Source organism: Atractosteus spatula, chromosome 12 (assembly GCF_055471065.1).
Source record: "Atractosteus spatula isolate fAtrSpa1 chromosome 12, fAtrSpa1.hap1, whole genome shotgun sequence".
NCBI lineage: Eukaryota > Metazoa > Chordata > Actinopteri > Semionotiformes > Lepisosteidae > Atractosteus > Atractosteus spatula.
This window is the reverse complement of record NC_142717.1, coordinates 15,969,876-15,992,723: the sequence shown is the minus strand read 5'-3', so window position 1 is coordinate 15,992,723 and position 22,848 is coordinate 15,969,876. Positions and strand designations below refer to the sequence as shown.

Sequence of the window (22,848 nt, the reverse complement as noted above, 5' to 3'; positions counted from 1 at the left end):
AACAGGACATTTCACAGAAAAGGTTAAAACATAACTTTTTACTAAGTATATAAACTTAATATACTCAGAAGAAGCACATAAAAACTTTTCCAAAATAACCACAGTATGTAACCAAATGAAAGTCTTTGATGCTTAAAATGTTTAGGAAGAAAGTGGAATACTGGTGTGTATTTTTTATTTAAACTACCAATACCAGTCATATACAGTTTACATAATATGTTTATGTTTCTAAATTAATATTGTTTATGACCTTTAGACACATTTTGCTCCACTTCTTTTAATGCTCAGCTACTAAAAATTCCCTTTAGCTGTAAAATTCCATATAAATATTCAATATTAAGCAGATTAAAACATGCACAGTAAAGAGATTAAATGGTTAAATCGTTTCACTAACAACCAATGCACTCCAGGTGCCCCTCTTGGTCATTTTGGCCAGCCAATCACGTACTGTGGTACAATGCGGCGAACTGTGGGTAATTTAGAGCATTACAGGGTTGTACCGTGCATTTTGAATGGCTGCATCTGTAGTTCATAAAATCCCACTATACTATGCACTGAACATCCTACATCCTAAAATTTAATTGATTATGAGCTGGTTATTGGACATGAAACATAGGGTACAGGAAAGGAGTAAATCCTTAGAATGTGTGCTGTAATTTGTTGTGTACCTCTGTGATCTGTACTAGGACTACTGCTGTTACTACGTCTTAATTTATATAAATAATCTGGTGCAAGTAACAGACTAACCAAATTTTCAGATTACTAGGAGGTTTACCCAAACACTATTAAAGCTGCAAAAGATATTCTAAAAGTTCCCAAATTTAGTACTTAGTAAACACTTCATAGTCGAAATTAGGTATTGGTGCATGTTTCAGAAAGTATTCAAATTTACAAAACATTTCAATGTTCCCTATTTCACCTTCCAAAAAAGAATGCTTTGCTTACTATTACTGAAGGCTTGTTATGGGGGCACCAAAATGAATTTCTTAGCAGAAATTATCATCACATACACATTTTGGGTGCCATTACATGACAATTACTTCATATAAATTATTGATAAAAGCAGATTCCATCTTTGTAGAAAACTTTATTAAAGGGGAACATCAGTTCCAATTTCTCACACTGGTTATTAAATTTTCTATAACAAAATAAATTCATTGACGTAATAGAAAACAATTACAAATTTCGTATTAAGCACCAAATCGTGAACTTTGTAAAAGTACTGTATTCTCCATGTTTTTGCAAACTTGCATTTGAGTTCAAAAGAATTGTGACATAATGCAGCCGTTCCTGCTCACTAGTCACTGTAATGAGTAAAGAGAGTAAAGGCTGAGCAGCAGACATTTCGCCACAGAAATGTTCCAACATGATCTGCATGCAGAGTTAACAAGTAAATAGTATTTGTCGGCAATACCATCTTCGAGAGCAATATTTCTATTCGATTAAATGAGATGTATTCACAAGCTATTTTTCTTTACAATGTAATCAGGGCACAACACATCACCAGAAGTCTTGTTGGTTGCCTCGTTCTGAATCGCAGAACATGGCGCTGGGCATACATTTATTCATATATTTCTCACATATGTGAATAAATATATATATATAACCCAAAAAATTTGGTTAACATAATTCCTTCCCCACTGTGAGAGCATCCTTCATCTGAGAGGCTCATCACCTTGCCCCATAGAAGCTTGTTAGGATTCATTTTGCCAGTATGTCTACTTTAGTCTATTTTAGTATAACAAGATTAGTCTATTTTAGTAACTGACAGTGTATCATCAAGTGAACACTGTACGCTCAGCACACATCAACCAGTTCATAGATGGGGATTATTAGGAGGCCATAACTGGTAAAGGCCAAGGGGTAATTTGGCCAGGACACCCAGTTTAACAACCCTGCTCATTTCAAGAAACGCCCGGGGATTTTTAATGACCACAGAGATTCGGGACCTCTGTTTTATGTGCGCTCTGAAGGATGGTGCCTTTTTACAGTATAGTGTCCCAATCACAGATTGCAGGGTGAACTCTCCATACTGGCCCCACTAACACCTCTTCCATTAACAACCTTAACAATCTCCCATGCAGGTACTGGCCAGGCTCACACCCGGTTAGCTATAGTGGGTTGCCAGTTGTGAGTTGCAGGGTGATTTTTAGTTAATTTTTTAGCACTCCAGGTCAGGAACTAAAGCCAGGGCCCTAGATTTGTGAGGCAGCAATGCAAACCATTGTGTCACTGTAACAACTGACACATTTGATACAATTCCAAACAAGCTTGGGACTGCCAAACATGTGATTTTAAAGAGATGTTAACCTGTCCTTCACAATGAAAATGCCAGCCAAGAAACACAAATAACATCCATTTTTAAAGATTATTACTTTATAAATATCTTAAATCATCTGTCATGACTTTTAAGAGAAGGCAGCAGATTACTGAAAATATATTTTGCTATTGTACAGACAGAATAATACCAGCAATCTAACCTGTTGGTCTACTTTTCCTGCTTGCAAGCCTTAATGTAAAAAAACTAGGAAGATTTGTAATCACTATGTTATTTTAATTTAAAATAGCAGATGCAAAGCTTGTCTAGAAATGCTGTTAATTTCCCATCATAAAACTGATTTTCACAGGTATTTAAACTTTCCATCTCACCTCTTAATGTACATAAAAAGTAAATTGAAATAAATTAATTCAGGATTCAATGTGATATTCACAGTATCCCATAACATTATTCAAAGCGTTGTTGACACTTCCTGACATCCTGTAGAAAGAGAGATGACAGAATTGGAAAGCTCAAGGAGGATCTACAAACACAGTTGCATTTGTCAGGGATGGTAAGAAGTGGACAAGATCAAGGAAAATCAAAGATTCTATCTTGCATAGAGCTTCATTCAAGGTGCAATACACTATAAATTTGAATAATATTATTTTTAAAAACCTGAAGCAAAGCTGTCAGCTTTTCACTTGCTAAATATCCAATTTATATATACAATCACCTCCAAACCATTGGTCTTGATGAGTAAAAAAGACTATAAATTAACAACATGGGTAATGAGGATTACTGTAGCTATTGTAAATGTAATGAGCATTTCCAACATGTGGTTTATACAGTATTTTATTCGATTAATGATTAAATGAAATCAATGACATTAGAAATGTATTTCAGTTAAATAAATTATTAAATTCTACAATTATCCGCACCCCTGTTTTCAGTCTTTTGTATAATTTTTAATATTAATTTTGGAGGTGACTATATATACCATGCTTTGTTCCAAAATTCTACAAGTGATGTATAGATGACTGTGTTGGTGCAGCCACCTGCTAAAGCAATCGGCTACTGCAATTTCAACATCAATTTCCATCCTTCTTTTCACTATCAATGTATCCTCCATCATGAATTAATGTGTTGCAAAATCTGGAGTGCCCAGTAAGCTATATAATATATACTGTATATATACTGTATTAGTGATCCATACATCTGCTTTACATACAGACGTAACTCAATTCTTTGATAGTACATCCCATATCAAAACAGATTAGTATCTACACTGTACACAGACACTCTGAATGGTGACAGAACACAAAATCTGTGAAGCACAGGAGAGGTAAAATATTTCCTCAAGTCTTTGAGGTTATTCATTAAGTGAAAGAATTTGCACAGCTTTCCTGAGGGCATTTTTAAGTGCATAAGAGAAGTTACTTTGATTGTAGAGATGTACACTACTACTTGCTAAGATCGTTCAGTAAACTTGAAGAAGAGTTATCACTGTTAAATAAGCAGCTAAACAGTATTAAATTTATATCAATAAAACATGGCAGGAATGTTGCTGAAAGAATTTAACTTAATTCTTTATAACTCCAAAAATAAAATCATCTCACTTTGTTTTTCACAACCATGTTGGAGAGAGAGTGGTAATAGAGAAGCAGGACATTCCCATATATATTGGCATTGTTCAAGAATTCAATCTTATTGGGACGAAGTGTCGTCTCTGATTCAAGATATATTATGTTTAGACATTCCAAAGTCTTGTTCAGTTCTGTATCTGGGTATTCTGCCTCATGAGGTTGTGGGAAGAGATAAATAGTTGCTAGAAGTATTTTTGGCAGCAAGTAAGAAAGCTAGTATACATAAATGGTTACAAAGAGATCCCCAATCAAAGAAAACTGGATTTTTATTGTTTCAGAGATTTATGAAATGGAAGAAAGGTTGCTCTTATTTTCACCCTCCTTTTTCCCCAGCACTATACACTCCGTAAAAATGCATAAGAATGATAAATAACAGACTTTATATTCATTTATATTTGTAATACTTGAGGTTTTGAGATGACTGGCAACTATTTTATTTCTGATTATATTTGTATAATTATATTTGTATGTTCATACAAAAAACAATAAAAACATAACAAAAAATATACTGATAAATCTTATGATCAGTATTACACTTATACTGAACAGTGTTACATTTACATACTGATAAATCTTTTGATTATTATAGATGGCACAAATAATTCACATTATCAAGGCTAAGGGATTATATATTGTAATTATTAAATGTAAAGGAAATCAAGGAATTTTATTTGAAGGCTTTATGGTTTAATTTATTTTAATAGTATATTGGACACATATTCTAGATTACATCCTAAGGGACAAAAGGGATGAGAAAAGTATTTCCTATTTCCTACAGTTTTTACATTAAAAAATGACAATACAGTATGACATTTTAGGTACATGCTAGCACAAGACACAAGGAAATACTGTAAACCTTACAAAAGGTTAAAATTGCTTGAAATATTAGAAAATTCAGAATTTTACACTTCAGATAAAAATCACACCTGTCAATACATGAAAAACATCTTCTTTGTATATAAAGAAAAAACATGATACGTCTCAACATATTTGTGTAATGTGAAACAAAAGTTTACAGACAAAGCTGTTCAACTGGTACTGTCACTTCTGAAATCCTTTTCATGAGATGAATCAAAGCACATAAGAACACAGAAAAAACAAAGCATGCAGTTTCCAAGATATGGTAGATTAGCATACTTGTTGAGTCTAGGTCACGCCAGTGCTTAACTGGAGGCTTACAGTGATATTATAAGATTTGTAGAAGGTTTCAGCAATCAACAGCCCTGGTCAAGACCATTCATCCTATGTACTGTACATATTATTTAATTCGTAGAGCAAGGGCTTATTTACAACTACTTGTAAATTAGGCATTCGGCATAATTACAGTCTTTTGTACCTATAAAGTTGTGAATGTGTAAATATGTCATCATTTGCACAGCAACTAACATACTCAGAGGATGCTAATTACTTAGAGTAGGAATAACTCAGATTGATATGATCATAGATTGATTTAAATATACACAGCTAAATACATAAAATAAATATGATAATATTTGAAGGAACGGTATTTTCTGGAAATGTGTTTGAATCAAAAAATAAGAAAATAATAAATGAAACTTAGGTAATTTCAGAGATTTTATAGATTTGTTTAATACAGGGACAATTTACCTTCCTGACACTTGAAGTGGATGCTTTTTTCAGTATATCATGATAGAAAACTAATTATTTTTATCGTATATAATATGTAGTTTCGTTCTGAACTTCACTAAAAAGACTTTACCTCAAATTCCATTGAAAGATGATGATTAACAACAAATAAAAAAGCACAGTACAACAATGCACGTAGACATGCATAGCATTGGTATTATTTCTGTGTCATTTTGTTTGTTGTTCACACAAAAAAACGCAAGGGAGCAAAAGATACAGCAAGCTTTAACACAAACCACCAGTTATATAGAACACACATGACAGAATGTGTCCCAGGTTAGATGTTGTGAAAGAAAAAAATCCAGGTAATGTACAGTGAATGATTCAGTTGCAAAGAGAAAAAGTTTTCTTTCAACTATGTGCATTTATATTTAAGAAATTAACAGACAGACATATTATATAACACAGTATATTATAATTTTATAACACATTAAATTATAATTTTATATATTAGATAAATAAAAATACTGTGCTTTGCCCTGTCAACGTTACCCTAGTAGAGTCTATCTGAGAAAATTTTTATGTACTGTACATGTCAATATCTGCCAAGGTGTTTCTGGAAAAAGGACTATTTTCCCTTTAATACCTTTGCCACTATATAAATTAAAACTAAACCATGTCTGAATTAAAGTAGAGGAAATGTTATCTCTACTTGAACTGGTAACACTTGATGCCATGTTTATAGAGGGGTTTGTGAGTGTTTATAGACAAATACTTTGTAGATATTGGGACAGTAAAGTCAAGCAATTCAGATTTGAGACAAAAAGATGAATATTAAGCAAAAGTATACAATCTTACCTTTTATTTCTGAGTATTTTTGTACTTATGTGTTGTTGTTTTAGGATAATAGCACTTTCTGTGTCCTATCACTCCATTTTTGGTGAACATAAGTATTGGGATAAATGAACTTGAAGTAAACTAAAGTAATATAAAACGTAGTATTGCATGCAATAACTGCATCAAGCCTATGACCCACCGACATTACCAAACTCTTGGTTTGTTCTTTTGAGATACTTTGCAAAGCAGTTGCTGTTTCCTTTGCGGGGTTTTCTGATTCAGTGTCATTTTCAGCAATGAAATGCATGCTTGATTGGATTTAAATCAAAAGATTGACAGTTTCTTCTTTTTTACCTTAATTAACTCTGCCCCAATAGTTATGGAGGGCACTGTACTGTATATGGATTTTTTGTCCTTCAAAATATTTTGTAAGAATATACTTTGGATATCAAAACAAAAATTCTGCTAAACTATCATAATAATCTGTAAACCTTAATTGCAATTTTAATTATTGATTAGTATCCAAAGTAATGTTGGCCATGGTAATGGTGTGGTAATGTTGCATTGAATGCTGTATTGTTTATACTATTCCATATGATAATAAGAGTTTATCTTGTGATGCATATATCCCTTGTGTTTAATATCACCATTTCAATAGTTTTGGTACAATTCGCCTGGCTGTGAAAATGACAGCCATGACCAAAACATAAGAACTGTCAGAACCATCAAAAAGGAAACAAGGAGACTCAAAATACCAATGTAGATTTTTTCATCATTTTGTAATTTTGCAGGAACACATCATTGAGAATGTGTGCTAGAGTGGAGTAGGTTTGGAAATGTTTCGGTGGAGGAAGTTGTAGGGACAAGGCCTATTTTTACACTTACAATTAGGTGTTATTAAAGATTTCTCATAATCCTTGTGCTGCCTTGACCAAGCAGCCTGGTGCCACTGTGTGCAAGGGTACAGGAATGTGGCTAAGGGGCCTCTCTGATATGAGATATCATAAAGCTATATAAAAGCTGAACAGTGTAATGACCTTTAGTGCAAATGGACTCTATCAAGTTGTAGTCTGTTTTCTTCTCAAAACCATGTGTCCAAAGGTCCCTGGTCACCACCCAAAGGAAGATCTACCAATGAGTTATCAGTAAGATGGGTAAAACCTGAGCATTTCAGCCAATCGCCAACTTTTGATATTGTACCTTAAAAGAAGACCCCAACTCATTTTCATTGTTTACTGTAATTCACTGGTTCCTTTCCAATGTGACTGCAAGCAGTCCAAGTCAGGACTTACTTTCTCCACGACACCAGGCAGGGAGCCTACAGTAAAGTATAGAATTATTTACAAAATTTTGTTTCTGATACAGAAGATATCTTGTTTTTGCAAACCTATTGTTATTTCGTCCGACCAAAGAAATAAGAAATTAGTTGGACCCTTTCTGTAAGATTACAATTCGAACTCCTCCCACACATTTCAGTGTTTAATAATACTATTTTTGTTCTATTCCCAGTTTCATTAAGTGTTAGATTTTACCATAACAAAAACAAATATTAAAACTGAGGAACAGTCTTCCAAAATAACTTTTAATAATAATGCTTACAGTTTGGATTATCATTTACACATATTGCCAGATGTTTTTCAACTGATGACAGTGATAATTATAATAATATTATCTGTTTTTTCAAAGCCAGGTTTTGTACACTAGATTTATATGTTTTGCATAATGGCTATTAACTTGAACACCACCATTCAAGATATAGTATATAAGCAGATTTTAAATGTGTAAATTGCCCATGTAATTCATATAGTATAGAAGTTTATCTATGAAGATTCACTCACTGAGCTTTTTGGCAAACTACTGTAAGTCATCCTTGTAGACTTTTTGCTATTGAGTCTTTTTTCCAGTATGTAAAAACAATTTCTGCAATTTTCAAACCTAAAAACAATTGTGTCATTATGTAAAAGAAAAGAAAATGTCATGCTGTAAGATAAAGTCTAGAAAATAACTGAACAACACAGCTAAACCTGTGCAAAGATGAATCTGGTACCAGATATCATAAGTGTGGCACATCATTCATTATTACAGTGCTGTTCTATAAGCCCTTTAAGAGCTTTCCCATGATTATCACCACATGTCTTAAATTATTTTTCCAAGATTTTTCAAGAGTTTATGATTTCTGCATGAGATTTTATGGCAAGGTACTAATAAAACTGTAAAACATTATATGATGGTCACAGTGAAAGTGCAACTGCCAAAATTATGAGATAACAAGCGAGTTAGCCTGTAAGATCTAAACCTTTTTACTATCATTAGCAATATACTGTAGATATTGCTAACAGTAAATGGATAGTAAATGTGTAAAACAGCCAAGGAAACAGCAAGGTGGTGAAAGGTTAGATGGGGTTTGATCAAAAACATTGCGAGGTTGTCACCTAGTGGGTAATATCTAGAACAGAAAATGTATTAGATATATATAAAAACAGCTTTCTATAAGTTTAAAAAACACATATCATCAGACACGAGATTTTAAAATCTTGAAAATACGTCCAAAAGCACAATAACCAAGAATGTATCTGCCATTTCTTTAATTTTACAAATAGCAGTCTATAGAACAAATGTTTCTTTTTAAATAAAAGATTCACAAAATCTCTGGATCACAGAGTCATTTTTCATTACTCATGATGAAGTTAGCAATAAAATGCAGTGTAACAAATATCTAGCTGATAATCAAACTACTAGTAATTTGTATTTTTTTTACTTTATTGTTATAGTTTTTTCAGCAAAATATAATATTAAAAGATGTTCTTAATGTTGTTTTGTGTGTAATACTGAGTAGTCTTTCATCAGTTTCCATACTAATAACTGATATGCTTTTTGGGGATTTTTTCTCATTTCACAACAATGATACTGTCAATAATTTTTTGTATACGATTTTGTTCTAAAACAAGGAAATAAGAAGATATATCTGGCTTACTTGAGACTAAATCTTTAGGCAAGAGGATGTCTTGATGGACCACTACATCTTACCTAATAGTAATAGGGAGTAATAATAATAATTCCTTACACTCATATAGCGGTTCTCTGGACATTCCACTCAAAGCACTTTACAGGTAATGGGGACTCCCCTCCGTAACCACCAATCTGCAGCTTCCACTTGGATGATATGATGGCAGCCACAGTGCGCCAGTATGCTCACTAAACATTGGCTATTAGTGGGGAGGAGAACAGTGTGATGAAGCCAATTCATACATGGAGATTATTGGGTGGCCATGATTGGTAAAAGCCAGTGGGAAATTTGGCCAGAATGCCAGGATAACACCCCTACTCTTTTTGAGAAACATCCTGGAATATTTAATGGCCACAGAGAGTCAGGACCTTGGTTTTAGGTCTCATCTGAAGTACAGCACCATTTTTTATAGTATAGTGTCTCAGGGACTATACTGGGGCATTGGAACCCACACAGACCACAGGGTGACCACCCCCTACTGGCCACACTAACACCTCTTAGTGCAGCATATTTTGCTTTCCCAGGAGCTTACCCATCCAGGTACTGACTAGGCTCACACGTGCTTAGCTTCAGTGGGTTGCCAATTGTGAGTTGCAGAGTTACAGAGTGACATAGCTGCTGGCAGTAAATAGTGTTCCTAAAGGCTTTCCTTGAATTGAAGATGTTTAGAACTAATCATACAGTATTTAATAAATATGTTACTTTACCAGGTCTTTGCGTTTAATGAAAGAGCATATCCATTAAGATGTCTAATTTTATTGTGTTCTCTTGAGGCACCGGAAAAAGATTAGTATCTAGTTAATCAAAATTAAGTATCTAGTTAAAGTGTATGCCACATACATTTCTAAATATAATGATTATCTATTCTTATATTGCCAACATTACAATGTCTACTTATATGCAACTATAGAAGGCCCTACTACCACATTTTCTGTACATTTGCTATCCAGTCTCTTAACACTACATGACTTGTTACTAAAATGTAGTTCATGAAATGAAAACAAAACGTTTTTAGCATACCTGTATACCATATGAGTATTTCAAGTAATATTAAAACAGTAAGTCTACATGTGAGTGCATCTAAGAACCTATTTTAACTTTTTAATTGAATTCTCAAATGCTTTGTTCACAATTATTCACACAAGGATAAAACTCCCTTACCTTTTCCACAGAGTTACTATCTTCCTTGACGAATGACACCTTCTTGAAGTCTTGTCTTGATTTACTAGGTCTTCTCGTCATCTTTTCTCTGAGCAGTGTTGCATAGCCAGCGTGTTCATAAATAGGATTGGTTGTCATCTTTGAAATATATTCTGAAGCTTTTGTCTCAATGTAAAGTGTTATCAATCCATCGGTTACCAGGTCATGGATTGACTCAAACCTCTTCTCACCTACGAAGTGTTTTCCATCATAGAACAACCTGTAATTTAAGGTTTGATTGCCAAACCTTGTGAAAAAAAAGAAATGTTTTTTTTAATAATGATCATCTGTTCTAGATTAATAGCCCTTGCCACACTTCCATGGTTCTTAGCATTATAATTTAACAAGAAATTAATTATCACTTTGCGGCAAGATTTTTCAGTTACCTCTCTGTGGGAATTGAAAGGGAGATACCTCTCTAGTACAGGGCAAAATTAAATTTAATTTCATATGAAATTAAAAAAATTAAAGATGAATTAGAAGTACATTATTGGATTATACAGGGTTAGTTAAAATGTTGTCGACAAGTATGAGTGCCAATTATTTTACTAAAGTTTTTTCTCCTCCACAGATGGCACTGTAGTCAAACAGTATCCACAATGGCGTCACCTGTGGAGAAATCATTTTGTGTTCTCTGTTATCATGAAACCCATGTAATTAATTTGTAATGAACTGTCAAAGCTGTCAATAGCATTTTAACTAACCCTGTATTATAGTTTTGTATATTTCTGATGTATTACTTTACCTGTTATGAACAGAATGAGGTTGATCACGTACAAGTTCCATATCTGTACAAAATGTGATCTTGAGATTTGCGTTGGAACTGTTGTTGAGTATTTTGTGGAAGGATATCAATAAGACATAGTACTCTTTAATCTAAATGCATCAACTGAACAGTGGTATTACAACACAGTTGATACTGTGGCTATCAAGCAGGTGACCCACAGAGCCTTATATACATCATAGTCAAAATGTTTTCATCAAATATAAAATTAATGGTATTTACTTCTGTATTCCATGGCAAAAGCACAATGAAACATTTTGTAAAGTTCACATAGAAGCAAGGAAAAAAAAGGGGAGGAACAGTGACAAGGTAAAAACTTGAGAAAACCACAAACAAGACCTTTTCTTGTAGGATGTATTTATTATAGAATTGCTCTCTCAGTTTACCTTGAAATAGTTTTTATCTTTCCCATTTTTACCAGCTCCTGTATTTACATCAATTTTGTTCCCGCTAGACAAACGCTACAAAGTTTGAAGATGGCTCAGTAGATAATGCTGCTAATGATGTATAACATTAACAGCATAACTTCAATTTACTTTATGAGTTATTATAGGGAAATGGGCAAGATCATTGTGCAGTGTCTATAATCATTCTCAGCTCATCAGAAGACTAAGTTATCTTTTAAACTTTAAAATATTTAATTTAATATATGAAAAGTAAAAACTGCTGCACTGTTGTCTGAAATTAAGTGAAATGCCCCACCGTAAAGCCAGTGTGTAGGAGCCAGGCTGCCTCTGGCTTTCCCTGATGAGGTAGGCACCCTCTGCCTCACCCAGGAGTTCTTCAGCTTGCTCCCTAGAAATCATTGCATGAAACCTCAGAGAAGAGAAAAGCACAAGATTAGGATCTACAAACCACCCACTCTGAAAAATACAAACTCAGCCTTTCATCTGTTATAGCAGACATAGCCGGACTGCAGAAAAAATTCTGAACTGCCCTAAAATGTTGTATGCTCAAAATAGGTTAGGAAATTTGACCTGTCGCCATGATTTTTACTAATATTGGTAAAACATTTGTTAAACAGTGCTCACACCCAAATCTGCCTAAAAGCCTGCAAATCAACTGCAGAGCACCGACCTTGAATTCACTGAGGTTTGTACAAAGCCTTGCAAAAGTTTTCAGACTCTTTCTATGTTGGCCCATTTTGTGAAATGATGCATGCATTTATAAACTTAATACTGTTACAAAATAGTGGGTGCATTAAAATACATGAGCAGGAGATTCAATTTGAGGCACACCTATGATGAAAGAGTAGTAAATCAGAGTCAAAATGTTGCAAAACTAATCTAACCTACAGTATTTAATCTTTATTAAAAATACACCATAACACAACTAACCAATACAAAATATTATACTATAACACAAGTACAAATATATGTACTGTATATCAGATGCCTACATCTTACAGACCTAGATACAGTACACAGAATTCAATGCCTTGTGAGACAGTGGATAAATCTTCTCATCTTTCCTTAGCGCTAGTCACCACTAGAAGGCCCAGGAAGACAACAAAACAACCCTCTTGCTTTCCTCCAGCACAGCCACATGAGAATTCGGGGCTCTCCATCATCACATCATCAGCAACACCTGCACTACCAGTGCTGCCTGCGTCTAATTTCTGTGAGGTGACCCTTGCCTCGTGTATGAAATAGAAAATATTTAACGCATATGTGGTCTTGTAAGAGATGCTCTCTTGGCTGCTGGGGCATTCGGCACAGAACCTCATCTAAGCAACTCTGTTGAGGCGCTTATTACTCACAACACTTATAACAGATATAAATTTGAATTTACGTTTCTATCGAGATTTGGTGCTCATCTTACTTCCTTAAGATATATACTTTTCAAGTGATTTCACACTGGCATTCTACCATCTTATTGAGGTTGCTAGGTTAAAGCAGGTGAAACCACAGCCCAATCACTCACACTGTTACAGCCTGTAATCTGCAACCCTACACGACACCTTAACAGGTCACAAAGAGGAATGCAACCTGCATCCAAAAACAAGAATATGGCTCAAAACTAAATCTCCCTTCTTATAACACAGATGCCCAAGTCTTGGATGGAAGAAGAGCAGAGCAGGATGGAAGCGAGCCAAAGGTTGTTAAATGCACCTTTTAAATTAACTGTGCCACAAACTAGGATTTGTGAGATGCATCTAGTTCCACTAGCCTTTCCTTGCCCTATTACCCAGCACAAGTATCCATTACGCAGCATCCCCATCTCAACATCTTTTTTGTATGGTTACAAACGCTCCTGGCCTTATGACAGTGGCGTGGAAAGTGATAGACCAGAGATGACTTTACAGGCTTATTGATAGCTTTACCCACTGAAGCTAAGCAGGTGTGAGCCTGGTCAGTACCTGGATGGGAGACCTCCTGGGAAAAACTAAGGTTGCTGCTGGAAGAGGTGTTAGTGGGGCCAGCAGGGGGCGCTCACCCTGCGGTCCATGTGGGTCCTAATGCCCCAGTATAGTGACGGGGACACTATACTGTAAACAGGCGCCGTCCTTCAGATGAGACGTAAAACTGAGGTCCTGACTCTCTGTGGTCATTAAAAATCCCAGGGTTCTTCTCGAAAAGAGTAGGGGTGTAACCCTGGCGTCCTGGCCAAATTTCCCATTGGCCCTTATCAATCATGGCCTCCTAATAATCCCCCTCTATGAATTGGCTTCATTACTCTGCTCTCCTCTCCACTGATAGCTGATGTGTGGTGAGCGTTCTGGCGCACTATGGCTGCCGTCGCATCATCCAGGTGGATGCTGCACATTGGTGGTGGTGGAGGAGAGTCCCCATTACCTGTAAAGCGCTTTGAGTGGAGTGTCCAGAAAAGCGCTATATAAGTGTAAGCAATTATTATTATTATTATTATTATTGCCCTGCTTATTATGGTGTTCTAAGCACAGAGCAGGGAATAGTTGGTAAAGCAGAAAGAAAAAGTGCAGTACTTAACCTTAAAAGTACTTAAGACCAAAACTTCCTATAGCTGTTTATCATTTCCTGTGTCAATTTAGAATGTTTTGAGCCTATTCACAACAAGTGAGCAATTCCTAAAGTGAGCAATTCCTTAATTAATATTGCTAATGATGTTGAGAAACTTTTTTTTATTTTCAGCTACCAACATTTCCCTTTAGATACTGTACATGATTCCATATTAATATTTCATATTAAGTGACTATAAAGAAGCAGGTGAAACTCATGTTTTCACTAACATCTGACACACCACAAGTGCCACCTATTGGCCAGTGAAGATTCTCTGAGCAGAATCATAGCATGGCAAGGTCATTTTGCTGTGGTAATGAATATATATAGTAAGTATTAATTGCTTCCTTAAAGTGTCATGACTGCAAGCTTTGAAGCAACAAAATCTGAAAACTATTCACAGGTTTGAATACTTTTGCAAGACACTGTACATCTCCCAGGTCTTTGCGATAGTACATTCTGTGCTTAAAAAAATAACAGTGGGGATAAGAAAATAGTGAAAAAAATCATACGTACTCTCTTCCATAATACTTTGGCCTGTTCTCAACCTGAAACCAACAAGAAAGATATATCAAGACATAATACAAAAAAGTTAGTACATAGCTCTCCCAGGTAGTCTTGATCATGAAGAGCTATGAAGAAAATGGCTGATTTTGGGATATGTATTAAGGTCTTCCAGGTGTTATAGATTAGATTAAGAGTCCTTCACTGTTGACTTCAAGTCCATACTTAAATCTGTGACCATGAAACCGACAGGTTTAATAGTCTCGAGGTCATAATTTCCAGAATCATCACTTTCCATCTTTACTAAGCAACATTTTCAGATGTTTTCAATATACTGTACCTCAGCGTGCCTGCAGGGGGCAATATTTCATGTGTCCACAGATGACTGCAGTGCCGCAGAACTACTATTCATAACGCCTTTAGTGGCATATTTTTCTGTAGCAAGCATCAAGGAAATGACTTTGAAAATAACAGCAAATACTTTGATTTGTATTCATATCCTGGATAAGGTTATAGCATGTGTTTTTGGCATGTAACTGTATAACAATACTTTCTATTGTTGGATATTACTATGTTTTGTATCTTCCACCGACTTCACTATCAACACAATGAAAGCAAACAATACTGATTTTATTTAGCACTGACCAGAATGCTTAACATCATATAAATTCTACATGCCTTTTATACAGATGCAGCCATTCAAAATGCGCGGGCGATACCGCATTATTTTGCGGTACGCTGTACGCAGTCTACCGCAAGCTACCGGTAAATACCGCGAGTTACCGTAAATTCTCCTATAATACGACAAGCAAAATAATAGTATCCGGAATTTCCGCAAGGTGGAGCTAATAAAGCTCAACCTCTCATGTTTGAGCTGTGGCCATCAAAGTCTTTAACGAAGATATTACTAATAGTATTAATAATGAATGACCTTGGACAAGCTGTAAGTGTAAACTCAAAGTATTGCCCTGGTCAACATTCTTTTTTTCATTGACCATCTTTGTAAAAGTAACACCACAGCATTTCGCAATCACGCATTTGTTTCCAATCATGCAAAGTACAGTGATTCACCATGCCTTTCACATGCTCATAAAAGAGATTGATTTAGGAACATAAACATATTACCGTATGCAAACTGTACTGTATACAGTATGTATATGTATATTTAATGTCTTAACTGTGCCCGTTTAAGTATTGACTATTCATATCTAATTTTACCACTGAAGGGAAATCTTAGTAGCTGAGCATAAAAAGAATAGGAGCATACTGCAACGCGTGTGAAGGCCATAAACGATATTAATTTTGGAACATAAACATACAGTATATGGCTGGTCTCGGTACTTTAAAGAAAACATACACGAAACATGGTTTCATTATGACCAGAATCTGTCTTGAGATATTTTTAACTTGATTTACAGTATTTGAGAGGTATGTCTTAACACCGATACTACAGTGCTTAAGTACTGCTCACGTATATGTTTCTAGGTTTATATTATGCATTTCATAAGGTCAAATTACTTTTGAGCAACTAATAAGAAGCGCGAAACGGTATGCGTTTTAGTTTCGTTTCGTGCTGGGACCCGTGGATTGATTAGAGATATCAAGTACATACAAGTCATTTTTTAAATGTTGTAGTTCGTCTTGAAAAAATGTTACGAGTACATCATCTATCAACAATTACACAGGTTCTGTTTCCATATTGCGGATTTTGGTTACGTAATATTATTTTCTAGATTTCACGTTGTGAATATATGATTTGGGCAAACAGAGCCGCAAAGAAGTACATTATGGGTTGTTGTTTTTTTTATGCAGTTTTATCTAGAACAAGCGATGCTTAAACCTTTGTCTGATTCTTGTGAAACTATCCACACGACAGTTACAGTACCTAGGAGTTAACTTCAGTGATGTCACTGATGGGATGTTTCTAAAAATCCATCCTCTGTAAAACGTCTTCTCTAGTTGTCCTGCATATGTATTCGCTAATGAAGCTGTGTGTTCTGAGCCTGGATCTCTACATTTCTGTATGAACCAGCTTAGAGGGCTAAAGACAGCTTGTGTTTAAATTGAGTGTAAGGCAATTTATGCTTCTAAAGTCATGGTCAGCATTTATTATTGTACTGTGGTGTAAACTTGTTCTGTGCCAAGTCACATTATTTTATAGCGTTTTTATAGCGTTATCAAATCCGGTGGAGTTTCCTGACTCCCATGTCACATGGTCTGTGATTGAAACTTGTAAAACCGGTTTAATTCGTCACAGCCAGCACTCCGGTTGTAAAGTAGAAGCAGGCGAGATTTCCAGCGAAAAACACCTCCCCCTTCTTCAGGTGTGAGGGTCTTCTGCTCAGAATGAAACGCTAAAATGTAATGTAGGCTCTGAATGGGTTCAATTGTGATTTGGGCTTGATTAAGGTCGCTGCCTTTCATCTAAAACCCTACTTGAATCCTTCTAAACTAAAAATCAGTGTTTGTGAGTTCTAAATAAAGAGGTATCCAGGTAACAGTGAAACGGGCGGACAGTCTGGGGAGATCGCCCGTTTTCCATGTAAATAGTTCCCTGGTTCCGCACCCCTTGGTGTTTCTCTCGCTCTCTCTCGGGTCACCTGATCATTAGCTCGAAAGATTTGAGTGCTTTGTGTATATTCTAATGGTAGTGGGGGCAGGGTGTGTGGGAACAGGTTTGGTTGAAATTGCATTGGAGATCTATGTTCTTCACACCTGAAACATTTTCTCTGAAAGCATTTTCTTCGCAGTTTAACCGATCTTGTTACAGCATGTTACAGTTTACTATTATTAACCATATTAATTTTAAGTGCTTAATGTAAAATCTTGTAAAAATATATTTTCATTGTTCAAATATACATTAAGTCTGACTATCATATAATAAGTTAAATACAAAACTAAAGAAAAAATAGGGTTAAATATAATTCAAAATATTTTGCTAACAATGTTAACTGTTTATGAATAATAAAATGTATTAGCTAAGGAGTAGGATGGCACAGTTGTTAGTATGTTTTTTGTTTTGTTTCTTTTTCATAAATACAACAGTAGTACCTGATGTCTCAGTGGCTTTCAAAATTAAATTATGCATGCAAACCTGTGAACTAGAAAGATAACTAAGATATCCATCCATTTATAATGGTGGCAAAGTGGTTAGCATTGCTATCTTGCAGCACTGGGGTCCTAGGTTCAATTCCTGCCATCCTGTGTGTGTGGGGTTTACATGTTCTCTCTGGGTTACATGGTTTTTCTCCATATGTGTGATATGACTCCCTCTCGCACTCCAAAACATACTGGTAAGTTAATTGGTTTATGGGAAAACTGGCCCTGGTGTGTGTGTGTTTGTGTCTGTCTGTCCTGTGATGGACTGGCGCTATGTCCAGGGTGTATTCTGCCTTGTGTCCGTTGCTTCCTTAAAATCTAAAATATGAGCTCTACTTGCCACTTACAGTACCAACAGTACAAGCTAACTTTAGTAGTGACATTTTCATGGATCTTTTTAACAATAAAATTTACAACATCAGACTTCAGACACAATTAAACAGGCCTCAAAAAAGTCTGGTACAAACATTTTCAGCATGGAATAAACCGTTACTTTAATGGTATAAACCTTAAATGGATTCATATTCTCAATACGATTTGGTGCTCAGTAACATGACTTAGAAAATGACAGAAGACATACGTATCATGCTTATCCTTCTATTTTTCATAATCGTAAACTCCTTAAGGCAGTTACATTTTCTCTGTTCTGACCTGGAGTTACAGAGAAATTTAAATTCTAATAAGAGATTTGTAATGAGGAAAGTCATACCAATCACTCATACAGTACCAGGATTTGCAATTACAATACAAATACTTTCTGTATGTGTTTATTTTGCAGTTTGAGTCTATGGCATTCCTTTGGGGGTCTATACTCCAAGGCATGACTTTTTTATGTATAAACATCAGTATTTACTGCTATTAATTACTGTACGATTTATAGTTGAAATCTGAGCCTAGATATAAAGTTAGATATAAAGTTAAAATCTCGACAAAGCAATGTAGGAAATACAGAGAAAATAAATCCTTTCTGACATCTAAAATCAGTTTCGATCAAGGTCTCTAAAACGAACAAGAAAAAGATTTTCGGAGGGCAATTACGCTGTGTTTATATAGAATAAGTGATTTATGAGCAATCTAATTTCTTGTTCGTTTAAAACAGTGAAATGTCAGCTGTAAAAGATCACACCAGAAACAGCACTCTCTCTGCCTGTCATAGACGTTCAGGAAAGGCTGAATGAAGTCATGTCAAGTACAATAATTCGGAGATCAATAATAACAGTTGTAGGACAGTATATAAGGAGGATAAGGATTTTGAAGTTGACTCGAAATCTGATAGGTAACCAGTGCAAGGACTTGAAAACAGGTGTAATGCATCCCTGATAGGATTCTTGCTGTCATATTCTGAACATATTGAAGATTGCTCAGTGTGGATTTAATTTCCTCAGTGAACAGGATGTGCATTTATTAATTCTAGAAAAAAACTAGATTTCTCTAGTTCTTAGTTTCTCTAGTTCCCTTTAAAATAAACTATTATTCCACAATGCAGAGTATTACATGGCCAGTATTTACACATGATATTTGTGATTTAAAGAAATTAACACAAGCAGCTTTTGGAGATTTAAGTGTTGGCTGAGTTATTGCAGGATAAAAGACTAGAGATGTTGGCAAGAAGAAGATAGTTTGGGGAAAGCTGAGGAATACACTTATAACAAGAACACTTCCTAATGGGGTTAGGCATACTTTTGATGAAGATGATGAAGTTAACAGACTATATGTTTACATAGATACTGAAATAAGGATTGTATTTTAGATTATGTGTAGTTGCTGGCATTGAACTGTGTGTTGGATGCACATGAATTGAAGGAATGGGCAAACATAGCTGATGCGGATCCACAGAGCCAGCATATTAAGATGTTTATAATTAGAGGCAATTTGTTTAAATAACTAGGTGCCTCTAGGCACTGATGTGCAAGAGAGGTGGAAAGGCTGTTTCCTTAAGATATAAAATATTTTAATAAAATAATAAAATATTTTATTCTCAGTGAGATGCTGCCATTTCATAGTGGGTTTCTAACACTGTGTATAGTTCCATCCACACAGTGCCTTTACTTCCATTTCTAATCTCTTTATCCAGTACAGAGGATTTGGAGCCTATCCCAGTAAGCGACGGACACAAGGCAGAATACACCCTGGACATAGCACCAGTCCATCACAGGACAGACAGACACAAACACACACACACCAAGGCCAGTTTAAATCTAACCTCAGAACCTTTCTTTTCAGAAGACTTAGTGTCTGTATCTGCTTCATTTTCTAATTTTGGTAGCACCTCTAACTGCTTGTCTTTCTTATATGCATTTACTTTGTAATCTGTGGTCCTTTTATCTGTTTTTACATCTACTGTATTGCTTTGAGATGCCACCTTTAATGGTGATATATCAAATAAAGTTTTTTATTATTGTTATAGGGAAACATGATCAGATTGTCCCTGGTTCAGAAAAAAAGATCTAAAGTATACTAGTTTGTCACTCTTCTAATTCCCTTTGCTAAATGACTTTTCATACTAATCTGATCAATCTAACTGCCAGTTTTCTGTGCTTTCTCTATCCTGCTTGATTTGCAATTATTCTGAAAATTTTCATCTTGAAATAACTCATTTCTAAATACCTTTTTCACTGTTAACATCTGCAGCAACTCTGCGACAAAATATACACTCTGACAGTTCATCCTGCTACCAACATTAAATAGAACAAATCTTAAGATTTCTATATTTATGTCTTTATTTAGTGGTTTCATTAATGACAAAGGCTAAACTTTCTTGGAAAAATGTCTTTTATGTGTTGTGGAAAAAACTGACTTGCTTTAACAAAATATGTTTACAAATCCTTTCACCTGGCATTTTCGTAGTTAGAAATTATGGAACGCTCTGTTAAAAGCAAGGGAGTTTTTATGTCCGTTGCAGTTCTTTTGCAACATGAATATAATTATATCGTTATTAATTTCTTGAGATACGCGATTCCATATTATATTCCCTTTTAATCAAATTCTAAAAGTATGCTTGTTGACTCCGGTATCGTGTTAGTTAAAGACTTCGATGCTTAAAATGTTTAGGGAGAAATGGAATACTGGTGTGTATTTTTTTCTTTAAAGTACCAAGACCAGCCATATACTGTATGTTTATGTTCCAAAATTAATATCGTTTATGGCCTTCACACGCGTTGCAGTATGCTCCTATTCTTTTTATGCTCAGGCACTAAGTAAAAGGAGATGCTTCATATTGCTTGACTAATTTTAAAAACTAAGTTAGAAATGCAGACGCTCCCTCGGTGCGCTGCTCTGGTGCGCCGGCTCTTACACAGTGCCTGTCTGCCGTAAGCGTTACAATATACATACCCAACACTGCTTGTACCCATCTGTCATGCAAATAAAACACCTTGAATTGAATTGAATTGAGGGGAGAAGGGGGGGATACTAAAGCCAATACTGGCTCAATGGGCTTTGACGTGCTAATGCGTTGGTTTAACAGTCCGGGTGTGGCAGGCTTCCAATGTCAACTCGACTCGATTGGAAGACAATGAACGTATTTTAGCCCTAAATGAATTAATAGCAAACATGGTTTACATAAAATACATTTTTCCAAGAAAGTTTATAATAATACGATCTATAGTTGAAATCTGAGCCTACTTTAAAAATAAAGGAAAAGCATTTTCAGAGAGCAATCACGCTGTGTTTATGTAGAAAAAGCGATTAGGTTTATGAGCAATCTAATTACCTAATCGCTTAAAACGCTATATAAAATAAAGTTTATTTAGAGATGAATGATCAATGTGGTAGTTTAAATAATGTGAGTCAGGAAACTAACACAGCGCCACCGGATTTAATAACGCAATAAAAACGCTATAAAATAATGTGACACAGTACAGCACAGTACAATAATACTGACCATGACTTTAGAAGCATAAATTACCTTACACTCAATTTAAACACAAGCTGTCTTTCTGTATGAACCTCTAAGCTGGTTCATACAGAAAATGTAGAAATGCATTAGCCTGATTATGATTAAAAACACATAATTAAACACGCGTTTGCGATTTAAATCAGAACACGATTTAAATCAATATAAATGTTTATATTGTAACGCATACTGTCCAGCCTCCATTTCTCTATAAAAATTTACTGTTGCACACACACACACAATAGAAGCGGGAACCGCTGTCAGAAGGGAAGATATGTTCAAAATATCGCAAATATCGATCATGTTGCGATATTTTGAAATATAAAAGTCATCTGATTGTCCATAATATCGCTTACCTATTTTTTCGAAGAAATGTTTGTTAAAATAAAAGTTCAGCACCAGCTGGATTCGAACACACAACCTTCCAGTTGGTAGTCATGCACCTAGACCAGTAGGCTACAAGACAGCTCGCATGAACAGGCAGGCGAAACAGCCCTACACAGCCCTGCCACAGTACACGGATATAATCATACCGTTATTAAATTCTTTAGATACGCGATTCCATATTATATTCCCTTTTAATCAAATTCTAAAAGTATGCTTGTTGACTCCGGTATCACGTTAGTTAAAGACTTCGAAGCTTACAATGTTTAGGGAGAAATGGAATACCGGTGTGTATTTTTTTCTTTAAAGTACCAAGACCAGCTATATACTGTATGTTTACGTTCCAAAATTAATTTCGTTTATGGCCTTCACACGCGTTACAGTATGCTCCTATTCTTTTTATGCTCAGCTACTAAGATTTCCCTTCAGTGGTAAAATTCAATATCTACAACGGGCACAGTAAAGACGTTTACAGTAAGTCTTTCTACGACAGACCAACGGACCACGAGTGCCCCTGTCGGTCAACCAATCACGCACCGCGGTATCCCGTGTCATCATACCTGCGGTATCTGTACCGCGGTGTCTGTGCCGCGCACTTTGAATGGCTGCATCTGTAGTTTACTTATTAAGCAGAAGGAAAAGTTAAATATTATTTTTTGTCTTAGCAGTT

At 35.4% G+C, this 22,848-nt stretch overlaps 1 protein-coding gene across 1 annotated transcript in view; it reads right to left on the bottom strand.

Moving 5' to 3' along the window:
* chn2 (chimerin 2) overlaps positions 1-22,848 on the bottom strand; it is a 146,642-nt gene that overhangs the window by 31,392 nt on the left and 92,402 nt on the right. Inside the window, exons 5-7 of the mRNA XM_088929789.1 lie at positions 14,813-14,844; positions 12,021-12,134; positions 10,496-10,781 (exon numbers count right to left, since the gene is read on the bottom strand). Coding sequence (XP_088785915.1) covers positions 10,496-10,781; positions 12,021-12,134; positions 14,813-14,844 — 432 coding nt within the window. The remainder of the gene's footprint in view (positions 1-10,495; positions 10,782-12,020; positions 12,135-14,812; positions 14,845-22,848) is intronic.